We start from the raw sequence: 13,958 nt of genomic DNA, 5'->3' as shown, positions 1-13,958 counted from the left end.
ATCTCATTTCATTGTCAACTCAGGCAGATTGCACAGATCAGGAGTGGTGGTGAGTGCCTTTAATCCAGCACTTTGGAAATTGAGGCAGGGTTATAAGTTAAGGCTAACCTGCACTGTGCAGTAACTCTCTCAAAAGATAAAGTTCATAAAAACTGCTTAGAATGAAAGAACAGTAGTAATTCTTGATGGGGGTGCCGCACGCCTTTAATCCCAGCACTTGCAAGGTAAAGGCAGGCAGATCTCTGTGAGTTCAAGGCTAGCCTGGTCTACAGAGTCAGTTCTAGGACAAGGCTGAGGCCAGCCTGGTCTACAGAACAGCCAAGGCTACACAGAGAAACCCTGTCTCGAAACACCAAACCAAACCAAATCAACAAAACCACAAATCAAAACAAAGTCCCCATAAGTATTTATTATTCTGTTTTCATATGGTATTTCTTAAATTTTGAGGATTTTACCATTTTTGTATTATCATTTTCTCCTGTTATCATATCTTACTATTTTCATATTATGTAGCTTGACCAAATCAATTATTTTGTGACAATCTGTTTTACATATTTATTTTTTATTTTATTTATATGTGTAGGTGGTTTTACATGCGCATGCATGCAGTGCCCACAGATGCCAGAAGAGGGCATTGGGTCTCCTGGTTACAGATGTCCTCTGAATGGTTGCTGGGAATAGGGTACTCTGCCAGTGCTCTTACTGCTGAGACACATCTCCAGACCCTTGTAATCTTACTTGTTTAAAGCCAAATGTTTAGGACTTGTAGTTTAGCCCGAGGGGTGGAGTGCTTGCCTAGCATGTACAAGCCCCTGAGATTGGTCCCCCTGGCATTTCAAACAGAACAAAATAAAAGCAAAACATGCTTGTTTCAATTGTAAGCACTATTTGAACTCATGAATCACAAGTTGTGATTTTTTTCCCCCAACACCAGCAATTGATTTTGGCCAAATATTTATACAAATACCAGTGTGCTATTCTGCTCTATGATGTTGGATTTTCCTTACAACCAGTGTGAACTTAACTGGTATTTTATGAAGTGACTGATTTATGTTGTTGTAGCAATAGGTGCTGCCTGTATCAAAACTGCCTTGTTTTGTGGAATTGTATACTTTGTCTGGCCTATCTGATTAAATTCCTGCCTTCCACTCCAGAGAAAGATTGTATTGTACTGGGATGAGCTCTGTTACATTAAGGTTCTTTTGCCTTACTAAGGCAAGCTCAATTGTTGACTGGTTAGTTTGTTGGTGCTGGAATCCAAACCCAGGTCCTCTGCAGAATGATAAGTGTTCTTAAATGCCAAGACTCACTAGTGCATAGAGATGGGTTTTACTATAGCCCTGGCTGGCCCAGAACTTCCTATGTAGCCACAGTTGTCCTCAGTTTCAATTCTGCTTCAGCCTCCCAAGTGCTAGCTGGATACAAGTGTTCAACACTAAGTTTGAGTGTGTTTTTTATGTAAACTAGGCTGCCCTCCAGAGGAATGCCCCACAACACCTGGCTTATTTTCTTCCAGGGTCTCACCGAAGTCTTGGATGGCCTTAGTTCACTGTAATCTGAGCTGCCTTTGAACTTTCGATCCTCCTGCCTCAGTCTCCCAAGTGGTAGAGTGAAAAAATAGTTATATTTTCCTCTCCAGACAGTACACCTTTTCATTAGCTGCTGCAGCATTGGCAGTGGTCACCCCTCACCTTCTGTCTCACTTAAACAATTTCTGCTGTTTATTTTTCTGACTTTTCTTTAGTTATTTAGCAATAATGTTTATTCAGTTTTGCTTTCACAGACAGGATTTCCATAAAGAACAATGAAGTAATTTGAGACCAGAGAGACAGTTTACTAGTTAACACACTCACAACTGTCTATGACTCCAGCTCTAGGGAATCCTACACTTTCTTCTGCACACACAAACATGTAGCATAAATTCTAATTGTTCTTAATGATAAAAACCTAGAGTCAGATATTAGGGGGCAAAAACTAAGAGATCAGAGAAGCAGTGTAGCCAGCCGGTAGAGATCTTTTACCTCTACCAAATCCTCAAACTGCCTCCTCTGACTGCATCCTCTGACTGACCACTTCATACTGCTGCCTTAAACTGCTTGCTCAGACTGTAATGAGCTCCTGCCTCCTCCCACTTGATATTACTCTTTCTGCCCAGCCATAGCACTCCTGTCTCCACCTTCCTAGTGCTGAGATTAAAGGCGTAGGATCCCAAGTCCTGGGATAACCTTTGTGTGAGCTCTGACTATATCAATTTTATGTAGCCCAGGGTGGCACTGAGCTAACAGAAATTCGTCTGTCTCCCAAGTCGTGGGATTAAAAGTGTATGCCACCACTCCCTGGCCTCTAGTGGCTTAGCTCTGCATTCTGATCTTCGAGCAAATTTTATTAAAACACGAACAAAATATCATGACACAAACACACACATACACACGTGCATACATACACTCACACACACATGTTGTGAGACTTAAATGTGGTCCTTGGTGCCTTTTAATATCGTAATCCCCTGCTTCTGGGAACCAGAATTTATTATATGTTTGTTTAATTACTTTTGTGTGTGTGTGTGTGTGTGTGTGTGTGTGTGTGTGTGTGTGTAGGTAGGTACATGTGTCATGGCTACTAAGAAATAAAAATCATCTTAGGACACATCAATTGTAAAAGGCATCTTTGAAATTATTCAGAAGTTTAATTTTTTAAAAGATTTAATCTCATATTTTCTATATTTTCACTCTGTTTATAAGACCCATTGCTTTCCTATAAACTTTAGGACAAACTTAACTGTACAGCATATGGTGGGGGTGTAGTAAAGAGGGAAATTCTGTAGGGGCTGTATGACTGTAGAATGGGTTGTAAGCTTGCAACTGTTACTTATACCAGCAACAAGAAGTATAGTATCGCCGGGCGGTGGTGGTGCACACCTTTAATCCCAGCACTTGGGAGGCAGAGGCAGGTGGATCTCTGTGAGTTTGAGACCAGTCTGGTCTACAAGAGCTAGTTCCAGGACAGGCTCCAAAACCACAGAGAAACCCTGTCTCGAAAAACCAAAAAAACAAAACAAAGAAGTACAGTATCACTGTTGTTTTATGGGTAGTTCTGCCCTGTATTACACAGGTTGAAGCAAGAGTACTTGTTACTCTTGCAGATGATCCAGTTCCAAGTATAACATCAACATAGGGGCTTACAACTGTAACTCCAGTTCTAGGGGATCTGACACCCTCCCCTGACTTCAGGTAGAAGGCACACATGTGATACATATACATATGTATACACATACATACATGCAGGCAAAATACTCATAGATTTAAACAAATTTATGAAAGACAGAGAAATTCAAGAGAAACGGATTAGTAGTGGTCACAACTCTGGTTTATAAGTGGTCATCCTTCGTTATTAAGCTTCTCACTTAATTTTTATTTCTCCCTTGCTCTACCTTACAGAATTGATGGAATCCACAAACACTAAACTGTGGCCGTTGAGACTGACTCTGGAGGTGGCAGATTGGTTTATCTTGTTTAGTTTCATTTTAGAGATCCTTCTAATGTGGATGTCTGGCTTTACTCTCTTCTGGAATAATGCCTGGAATGTCTTTGACTTTGTTGTTACCATGCTGGTAAGGATAAATATCCTTAGGATTAGTTAATGGGACCAGCTATATGCCTTGGTAAATTAAATTAGCTAAAACATCCAGGAAGGAATATATAAAAATCTATCAAATTTGCTGCTTTGATTTTTTCCCCTTAAAGCTAAAAGTAATTGCAGAAATTGTTGTCATTAAGAGTATCAACCCCTAAAATGACATCTGCTACTTACTGAGCACTAAGTGACAGCCACGATTTTAAGTATTTTTTGTGGGTTATCTTCTTTATGTTCTGTAACAACTCAAGAGATAAAGCACTAATTTTATCCCATTTTTAAATATGTAAACAAGCTGAAGTATAGAGCTTAAATAGATTAATATAAAAAGACTAAATAGCAAACAGTTCCCAGATTCAAAGTAAGACCCAGAAAACTATGAAGAAGACAGGATTAACAGGGGCAACTGTGCCTGGGTTCTTTGGGTATCCTTACTTATTGCCTGTATCTCCCACAGTCTCTGCTTCCTGAGTTTGTGGTGTTGATGGGAGTCTCAGGGAAGTCCGTGTGGCTCCAGCTGCTGAGGATCTCCCGGGTGCTGAGGTCTCTCAAACTGTTTACACGATTCCGTCAAATTAAAGTTATTATATTGGCTCTGGCCAGGGCCCTGAAGGTGACTTAAACTGATTAACCTAAAGTAGAATGGGGACAAGGTAGAAAGCATGGGTTTACTATTTAATATGGTCAAAGAAGATCGTGAAAGGTTCATGAAATGTTCTTGTATGAGAACATTTGTATGTCCTTAGGAGCATCAGCCCCTAAAGTAACGTCTGCTAGTTACTGAGCACTAAGTTTTAAATAAATATTTATGTGGATTATCTTCTTTATGTTCTGTAACAACTCGGGAGGTAAGTCCTAACTTCATCCCATTTCTTTTATATTTAAACAAGTTGATGTACAGAACTCAAAAAAGAAAAAGTAAACTGTTGTGGGTTAGAGTTGCGCTTGCTCTGGATTTGCCGGGAGATGACGTGGTGTGCTGGGCTGGGCTGCTGGTGAGCATCCTTGCCTTACCTACCCCCAATCTGAATCTGTCTGTAGAGCATGACGTTCCTCTTGATGCTGCTGCTTATTTTCTTCTACATTTTTGCTGTAACCGGTGTCTACTTCTTCCAAGACTATTCCCGTTCAACTATTGAGAACCTGGAATACAACATGTTCTTCTCGTAAGTATGGCTAAGGGCGATCTTCATGAGGGAGAGGTTTGTATGATACTGAGATGCTCATCCAAAGCACAGAAATACAGAAACTAAACTCTCTGGTAGGAGGGTGGGGCAGAATACAAAGATGAGAAAGGAAGGCATAGTAAGTAGAGCTAGCTCTGATGTTGGGCCTAGGACAACCAGTTCTGGTTTGTTTGTGTTTTTAAGTTTTTTTGAAATTTTTAATTAAAATATAATCGTATCCCTTTCCCTTTCCCTCACTAACCTTTCCCATGTCCCCCTCCCTAACCCCTCCCTTGTCCCTCCACTCTTTCTCAAATCAACAGTCTCTTTTTTATTATTATTGCTACATATATGGCATAAATATGTAATATGTAAGTACAGTCTGCTGAGTGTTTGTGTGTATGACTTCAGGGTTGATCACGTTGTACTAGATAAACTGATTGGGTGACCCTCCACAGGAGACTAATCCCCCCTGCAGTCATCAGTCAGTCCCTAGTTACCTGTCTAAGGGTGGGATCTCCTGAGATCTCCACCTTCCACAGTAGCAGCTATTAGTCAGGTCTTGCCTGGGCAGCCATATTGCTGAGATATTCTGCTTGTAGCTTCCCTGTCATTTCTAGGAGATGCACTCTCAAAGCAGACTTCGTGTTCCCCTGGCTCTTAAAATTTTCCTGCCATATATGTAGCAATAATAATAAATATTATAAAAAGCAATTTTTTAAAAAAGAGATCTATATCAAAAACATTCCTTGCAAGAAGAAAGTCCATTTAAAATTATTGACTTGGAACCCATTATTTTTACTCTTCTTTTTCTTGTATTAGCAGAACTTGAACATAGGAGTTCATGTGTGCTAGACAAGTGCTCTATCACTGAACTTTCTCCCTAGCATGTATTTATTTTCTTTTTTTAAAAAGGTGTGTTCTTGCTAAATTGATCAGACTGACCTGGAACTCAACTATATAGTTTAGGCTGCCCTTAGAACAAGTATTAACACACCCAACTGGAGTCTAGTTTCAGCAACATCTCAGAGGTAGTTTTGTTCTGTTTTATTTTGAGACAGCATTCTCCTTTATAGCCCAGGCTGGCCTTGGCAGGTCTCCTGCCTCTGCCTCCCAAATATTGCGATTACTATATAATTAGGTCTTTTTTTGTTTTGTTTTGTTTTTAAATTTATTTATTTATTAAAGATTTCTGTGTCTTCCCCGCCACCGCCTCCCATTTCCCTCCCCCTCCCCCAATTAAGTCCTCCCCCCCAGCCCGAAAAGCAATCAGGGTTCCCTGTCCTGTGGGAAGTCCAAGGAACCCCCACCTCCATCCAGGTCTAGTAAGTTGAGCATCCAAACTGCCTAGGCTCCCACAAAGCCAGTGCGTGCAGTAGGATCAGAAACCCATTGCCATTGTTCTTGAGTTCTCAGTAGTCCTCATTGTCCGCTATGTTCAGAGAGTCCGGTTTTATCCCAGGCTTTTCCAGACCCAGGCCAGCTGGTCTTGGTGAGTTCCCAGTAGAACATCCCCTAATTAGGTCTTTCTTAGACAATTTTTGTTTGTTTGTTTTGTTTTTGAGGGAAGTGGAGTTGGAATTTTCTTTGGGCCACCAACCAGCTCCCAAATAAAGACTCGCAGACTTATTATTAATTATGAATGCTTGGCCTTACCTTAGGCTTGTCCCACCAGCTCTTTTAACTTAACCGTTTCTGTTCATCTACATTTTGCTTCAGGACTTTTTACCTTTCTTTCATTCTGATGGCCCACTTTCATGCTTCCTCTCTTTCTGGCCAGCCCTGGCATCTCCCTGGCCTCTCTTTCTCTTTCTTCTCTTTTTCTTCTCCAAGCCTAAATTCCCCCTCCTACTTAGTCTCCCTGCTCAGAAGTTCCACCTATACCTCCTCCCTCGCTATTGGCCGTTCAGGTGCCTTGGCCGTTCAGGTGCCTTAGGCAGGCAAGATAAAACAGCAACACATCTTTACATAAACAAATGCAACACATTTTGCATAGTTAAACAAATATTGTGCAACATAAACAAATGCAATCCATCTTAACATAGTTAAGCAAATGCAACACATCCTTACATAGTTAAACAAATATTCCAAAACAGGCAAGGTCTTGAACTGGCTGTGTAATAAAAGATGGCGGTGAACTCCTGATCCTCCTGCTTCCACTTTCCAAGTACTGGGATGACAGCTCTGTACCATGATCACACCTCTAAACTCTTACTTATTTTTTAATAAGACAGGGTCTCAATGGATGTTGTGGGATGGGTCTTTAATCCCAGTGTAGGGGCAGGGGTTTTACTGTTTACCTCTGACTGACCTGGAACTCACATAGATCTACCTACCTGCATATTTCCTGAGTACTAGGAATAAAGGCTTGGCTTCAGCTCTTTTTTTTTTCTCTCTCACTGTGTACGTCAGGCTGTCCTGAAACTCACTATGTTGAACAGGCTGGCCACCATGCCTGTCAACTCTAGACTCAGCACGTACTTTTGTGAAGAATTCAGAGCAAGCTGAAGTGGGTCATTCCTGTACTCTTAGCCCTTGACAGCTGAGGCAAGAGGATTGCTTCTGGTTCTTGGTCACCTGGGTTGATGCAGTGAGTTCTAGATCTAGGGCTACACAATGAGACTTTGTTACAGAAAAAGCAAACTAAAAACAAACATGAGAAATAAATAGGAAAGAAGAAAATTTTCGATAGTTTGTTTTTATGGACAAAAGATTTCAGGAAAGAGAAAAACTCAGTACTTTATTCATGCTAAACAAATGCTTTATGAGGTAGCTTTAGTCTTTAATCTCCAAATAATTCATTTATAATTGTGTCAATTTATATTTTAAATGTTATTTGTGTGTATTATCATTCATTATATGGGATTGCCATTCGTTTATTTATCTAACAGTTGAAACTGTTCTGAAACAAGTACAGATACAATGTTAGATAGGAACATTTGTTAAATTTCTTGTATTACATAAAAAATGATATCTAAAAATTATATGGAGTAAGGGGTCAGAGAGATGACTCAGTGGTTAAGAGCACTGGCTGCTCTTGCAGAGGACCTGCATTTAATTCCCAGCACCCATGTAGTGGCTCATGACCACCTGTAACTCTAGTTTAGGGAATCTGTCCCCCTCCTCCAGCCATCTCAGGCACCAAGCATACATGTTGTACATACACATACATACAGGCAAAATGTTCATATACAAATAAATAAGCTCATAGACTTGTAGAGCATTAGCTTAGAAAAAAAAGGTTTTAGTTGGTGATTTGTCTTTTAAGAGTTCAGTCAGGGCTGGCAAGATGGCTCAGTGTATAAAAGTGCTTGCCGCCAAGCCAGAAAACCTGATCAATCCTAAATCTACATGTTATAAGCAAAGAACCAACTCTTGAAAGACAGCCTCTGAGCTCCATATTTGGGCAGTGGCATGTCCATGAACATGCGCATGTATGCACGTGAACACGCACACACACACATCAAAAGATAATGCAAAAATTTTGCTGGGCATGGTGGCACATGCCTTTAATCTCATATATATACATACATATATATATATATATATATATATATATATATATGAAACAAACAAACAAAAAAATTTAAAGAATTTAGTCAGGAGCAAGGGTGGCTTTAATCCCAGCACTTGGGAGGCAGAGGCAGGTGGATCTCTGTGAGTTTGTGGCCAGCCTGGTCTACAGAGTGAGTTCCAGGACAGCCTGGGCTGTTACAAAGAGAAACCCTATCTCGAAAAAAATTAAAATAAAAATAAAACAAGGGGCTGGAGAGATGGCTCAGTAGTTAAGAACACTGCCTACTTTTATAGAGGACCTAGTTTCAGTTCCCAGCACCTACATGGCAGCTCACAGCTGTCTGTTACTCCAGTTTGAGGGGTTCTGACATTCTCACACAGACATGCATACAGGCAGAACACCAATGCATATAACATAAATAAATAGATAATTACACACACACACAAGAATTTAGTCAATATGTATTTATTGAGAAAGCAGCAGCCCCAGGACTAATAGAATACTGAGAGTTATTTATAGGCTGTTGAACATAATAAAAGTGATTTTGGACTGAAGAATGGTTAGCTAGAAAATATCGATAATGATAGAAAAGGAGCCCAAATCAGAGCATATTACAAGTAAATGCCCTTATGTAGCTCTAAGAATAATAATGAGACCAGGCACAGAGGCAGGAGTTCAACTCTGTGAAGTCAAAGTCCGCCTGTGGACATAGTGTTCCAGTCTAACCTGGGCTGCATAGTGAGACTCAAAACAAAACCCATTTTCTGAAAGGTTTAGATCTCTGCTTCTTATATTCACTCATTGCTTTTTTAGGGACCTACTCAATTCCCTGGTGACAGTGTTCATCCTCTTCACCTTGGATCATTGGTATGCAGTACTTCAGGATATCTGGAAGGTGCCAGAAGCTAGCCGTGTCTTTAGCAGCATCTATGTGATCCTTTGGTTGCTGCTTGGCTCCATTATCTTTCGAAATATCATAGTAGCCATGATGGGTAAGTCCAGAGAAGGTACAACTTTGCACAAGGGATGGTGGGAAAACTGGCTGTTTGGGGTTGGTGGACCACCGGGAGAGAACTCAGTGTGTTAAGGAAGTTTGGCTATTGGAACGGCTATTTCACTTTGTCTCTCCCACTTGAGCAGTCTTCCTGGTCTAGTCACCACCACCTTCTAACTCTTAATGGCCCTTTGGGGCAGTTACTAACTTTCAGAACATCAGAAATGAGCTGAATGAGGAGATGACCCACCTGGAGGTTCAGTATAAAGCTGACATATTCAAGCGACAGATTATTCAGAGGTCAGCTTCTATGTGTTCAAACCCCATGTTATTTCTCAACTCGTTTTCCTGTTTCTTTTCTTTGGCCCCTATGACCACAGTTTTGCCTAGAATTAAGAAGTCCCCATTCTTGTTTTTCTTTATATGCTATGGGGGTTTCTCTACTTCCCTTCATTACTTAGTTTTCTTTCTTTATAGATCTGAATTGTTTTCTTTATTATACTTTTTCTGAGTTGTAGCTTTTTTTTCTAATTTTAATTTCTTTTTTGTTTTGTTTTGTAGGAGACAAAACCTGTCCCGTGGACCAGTAAGGTAAAGTAATAACAACATGGATGACAGGTTAGTAATAAGTATGTGGATGGGATGGAAATATAAGAAGAAATAGATGGTAGAAACTGGCGAAGGTGAAGGTTTGCTTTGAGAGAGAATCCATGGTACCCCAAATTATCTATCTTTGTCCTAACTCTCTAAGACCTTTATGTGGCTTTATTTGAAAACGGAGTCTTTGCAGATGGGGTTAGTCTAAAGATCTGAAATAGCTCATCCTGGGTTATTTGAGTATGTTCTAAACTAGCAACAAAGATCCTCTAGGAAACCAGGAGATGACATGGCAGCGGAGAATAGATGAAGGTGTGGGGTCTTTTGTATAGTCCTGGCTGTCCTCAAACTCGATGACTGGCCTCAGGCTCACAGAAATCGTCCTGTCTCTGCCTCCGAGTGCTGGAATTAAACATATGTGCCACCACACCTGACTGATTATTTTGTTTTTATGGAGATTTTTTTCTTCTTAATTTTTTTAAAATTTTGAACATGCCTTTACCAATCATGACTGGCTATGGTTGTGGTTTTAAACAAGGTTAACTAGGACATCCTCATTGAAAGAAATAATGTGAGCAAAGACTTGAAAGCAATGAGATTTCCAGGAGTATCTCTGTGTGAGAGTGCGAACAGCAGAGAGAGCAGCTGTACAAAACCCTCATGTGTGAGAGAGACAGTAATGACCATTGTAACAGGGCAGAAAAAGAGTGCCAGGAGATGAGGTGAGAGAAACAATGGATTGTGTATGCGCTACTTTTCTGCAGCTCTGATAAAACACCATGACCAAGGTAACTTACTGAAGGAAGAGTTTCTTTTGGCTTATGCTTCCAGAAGGAGTGGAATAAAGGCAGAGGAGGCATGGCAGCAGGTAGTCAGAGCAGGAAGCTGAGAAATCACATCTTTAACTGCAAACATGGAGCAGAGAATGAAATACAAGTGGGACAAGGTTGTGAATGCTCAAAATCTGTCTTTACTGATACCCTTCCTCCAGCAAAGCTCCACTTGCTAAAGTTTCCACACCCTTCCCAAAAAGCACCCCCAGCTGGGCACCAAGTGTTCAAAGACATGAACCTGTGGAAGGTTGTAGACAGAGTTTTTTGATGGGACCACCGACTCCCCAAAATGACCACACAGAGACTTATTATTAATTATAAATACTCAGCCAATAGCCTAGGCTTGTTGCTAACTAGCTCTTTCAACTTAACCCATATTTCTTATCTACGCTCTACCACATGGCAGTACCTTTTTCAGCACGGCATGCTCATCTGTGTCCTCTGCATCTGGCTAGCAACTCTGCCCTCCTTCTTCCCAGAGTTCCCTTAGTTTGGCTCTCCCACTTAACCTCTTCCTACTTGGCTATTGACCAATCAACTCTTTATTTAAACAATGCGAGCAGCACATCTTCACAGTGTACAAAAGGATTATTCCACAGCAGGAGACAATACTCGTGCAAACCTTCCCAGCATGGAAGGGCTATCAGAGGTTATTGTAGGCTCTGAGCAGAGGAATGGCATGAAGTGATGTACATTTAAAAACAGGATTTTCTGTTGGACTGATATGGGAAGGAAGAGAACAGTTAAGAAAGATACATTGGGGATGTCTGAACTGGGAAGTACCTAAGCCTAGAGTCTGAGAACAGTTTGGCTTTAAAGCTGTAAATCAAAGCTTTAGGGACCAGCATGATAAATGGACGATCACATCTTGCAAATATATTTGAAGCAATAAAGTTTGTTTCTTTATATGTATAGAGGAACAAGTCAAGGAAAGCCCTCTGAAGACTTATTAGGACATTCTAAAGAGTTTGTAGCCAGTGATCCTGGAAAAAATGATGCCAACAAAAGCGAAGACGTCAACAAAAGTGAAGACGCCGAAAACAGTGATGACACCGAAAACAGTGATGACACCGAAAACATTGATGACACCAAAAACAGTGACGACGTCGACGAAAGTGACGAAGTTGGAAAAGTACAAAAAGAACCACCAAAAGAACCACCAAAAGCCAAAGTCTACTCATCTTCCTCTTCTGACGCTGCATCCTCCTACAGTTCTTCGTTAGCTGATTTGGATCATGTTGGTAAGCAGAATAGGACCTTCCATTTGAATTCAGATTCATCTTGCTTAAGAGAACCACAGCCATTTTGTTTTGCAGCCCAGGATGACTTCAAACCCTCCGTTCTCCTGCCTTGTATCCAAATGATGGAGGGGCAGGCATGTATTAGACATCCATGTTGTCACCGTCTCCTCTTCTTTCTCCTTTTTTATCTCACCACGTCTGGCCTAGACGTGTTCTTAAGAAACATTCTTTCTTACAGATAACTTGGACTGGGAGACTCTTGTGCATGAGAACCTGCCTGGGTTAATGGATATGGATCAGGATGACCGTGTTGTTTGGCCCAGAGATTCACTTTTTCGATATTTTGAGTTACTAGAAAAGCTTCAGTATAACATAGAGGAGCGCAAGAAGTTACAAGAATTTGCAGGTGAGGACTTAAGGCAGTCCTGGGGTCAGGAATCTCAGCTACTCCGGCTATTCTAAAACAGCAACTTAGAAAAGAGCTAGAAAATAGGCTTCTCCACCAGGGGGCGCTCAAGTCTCACAAGATCGGAAAGCTTGGTTCTCATGAAGATAGTACTGATAGAACTGATAGTTCTCAGAGGTTGGTACTGTTGAGAATCAGGCCAAGGTGGGTTCCTGCTAAGTAATGCAGCAGATTGCCTTCTCCTGGAAGGCCAAGGCCACATTTCAGTCTGAGCTGTACGGCTCAGGGTCGCACTGGGAAGCTGGAATTAGAAAAACCCACATGTAACTACTCCTCCATCCTCAGAAGATATCAAGGAATAGGCATCAACCTCCTGATTGGAATTGGATAGAAGCTGAAAACTTACCTGCTCCAAATCATTTTTCTTACATTTCACCCTTTGTATATTAATTTGAATTAAAAAAATTTTTTAAAAAAGGTAGTAGGAGGAGATGAATGGAAGGAAAATGTCTACACATAGACATGAGAGTTAGGAATAGCTCTTCTTTTTCTTCTCCTCCTCCTCCTTCTCTTTTTCCTCCTTCTTCATAGCAGGCTAGGAAATGAGCGTCTTTATTTACTAAGCTACCCTGGTATCTCTGTTAGTTCTCTTTGTCCACTCAGCAGTTACACCTCAACTTCCTTTCATGTCATATATACATGTATGTATGTATGCATGATCTTATGTATCTATATAAAATCTAGGACCTGCAAATGGAGAAAGTAAATGATATTTGTTTTTCCAAGACCGCAGAGCTCTGCCCTGCCTTGATGTATTTGTTTATGGTGCTGAAGAGAAACTAGGTTTAAGAAGCATAGAGTAAATATCTGTCGAGATGTATGTGAGGGGCTGGAGATGGTTCCGCAGTTAAGAGCACTGGCTGCTCTTCCAGAGGTCCTGAGTTTAATTCCCAGCAACCACATGGTGGCTCACAACTATCCGTAATAAGATCTGGGGTACCCTCTTCTGACATGCAGGTTAAATGGAGGCAGAATACTGTATTCGTAATAAATAAATCTTTTTAAAAAAAGATTGCTGTGAGAATCTGGAAGGCAGGAAGCAAGGCCTTTAGCAAACATACGTGTGTACGTGTGTTCGTCCATTCTCAGCACTGGCCTCACAGTCTGTCTCTTTACAGTCCAAGCCCTGGTGAGTTTTGAAGACAAGTAAAGGTACAATGGACGGCGGCACATCTCTTGACCCAGCGAAGGGAATAGTTGAAAAAAGAGAATTCAAAATATAAATATCTAATAAAAACCACTAGTGAATATTTCTGGTAAGTAAGTTAATTAAATATTTTTATGAGATGTAGATGATACAAAAAGGCAAAAAGTACTTGAGAGAAGCTGTTGGAGCCTGTGCTTCCTTCTGACTGGCCAGCCTGTCTGCAGCCCCTGATATGGCTCTTCATGACCGTACAGTCTATCCCATTTCTTGTAACTTTTACTTCCTAGTAAGAGCGCTGGTTTCTCTTTGTCTTGGCTACAGTCTGTGCAGGCTTCTGTGTGGAATAACCCTGTCCTCAGAGATG

General features: G+C 40.9%; 2 protein-coding genes across 3 annotated transcripts in view; one reads left to right on the top strand and one right to left on the bottom strand.

Annotated features, from left to right (window-relative positions):
- Serf2 (small EDRK-rich factor 2) overlaps positions 1 to 13,958 on the bottom strand; it is a 233,729-nt gene that overhangs the window by 42,681 nt on the left and 177,090 nt on the right. The window lies entirely within an intron of this gene.
- The window catches only part of Catsper2 (cation channel sperm associated 2), a 17,629-nt gene extending 3,671 nt beyond the window's left edge, over positions 1 to 13,958 (top strand). For both annotated transcript variants that reach the window (XM_075961913.1, XM_075961912.1), the window contains exons 5-13: positions 3,438 to 3,610; positions 4,091 to 4,246; positions 4,675 to 4,799; positions 9,130 to 9,308; positions 9,511 to 9,610; positions 9,872 to 9,901; positions 11,656 to 11,981; positions 12,220 to 12,387; positions 13,566 to 13,958. In XM_075961913.1, coding sequence (XP_075818028.1) covers positions 3,438 to 3,610; positions 4,091 to 4,246; positions 4,675 to 4,799; positions 9,130 to 9,308; positions 9,511 to 9,610; positions 9,872 to 9,901; positions 11,656 to 11,981; positions 12,220 to 12,387; positions 13,566 to 13,597 — 1,289 coding nt within the window. In that variant the 3' untranslated portion in view covers positions 13,598 to 13,958. The remainder of the gene's footprint in view (positions 1 to 3,437; positions 3,611 to 4,090; positions 4,247 to 4,674; positions 4,800 to 9,129; positions 9,309 to 9,510; positions 9,611 to 9,871; positions 9,902 to 11,655; positions 11,982 to 12,219; positions 12,388 to 13,565) is intronic.

The sequence above is a fragment of the Microtus pennsylvanicus genome, chromosome 2 (genome assembly GCF_037038515.1).
Source record: "Microtus pennsylvanicus isolate mMicPen1 chromosome 2, mMicPen1.hap1, whole genome shotgun sequence".
In the NCBI taxonomy this organism is placed as follows: Eukaryota; Metazoa; Chordata; class Mammalia; order Rodentia; family Cricetidae; genus Microtus; species Microtus pennsylvanicus.
Note: the sequence above shows the minus strand (reverse complement) of the source record. Positions and strands in the feature narration are given on the sequence as shown.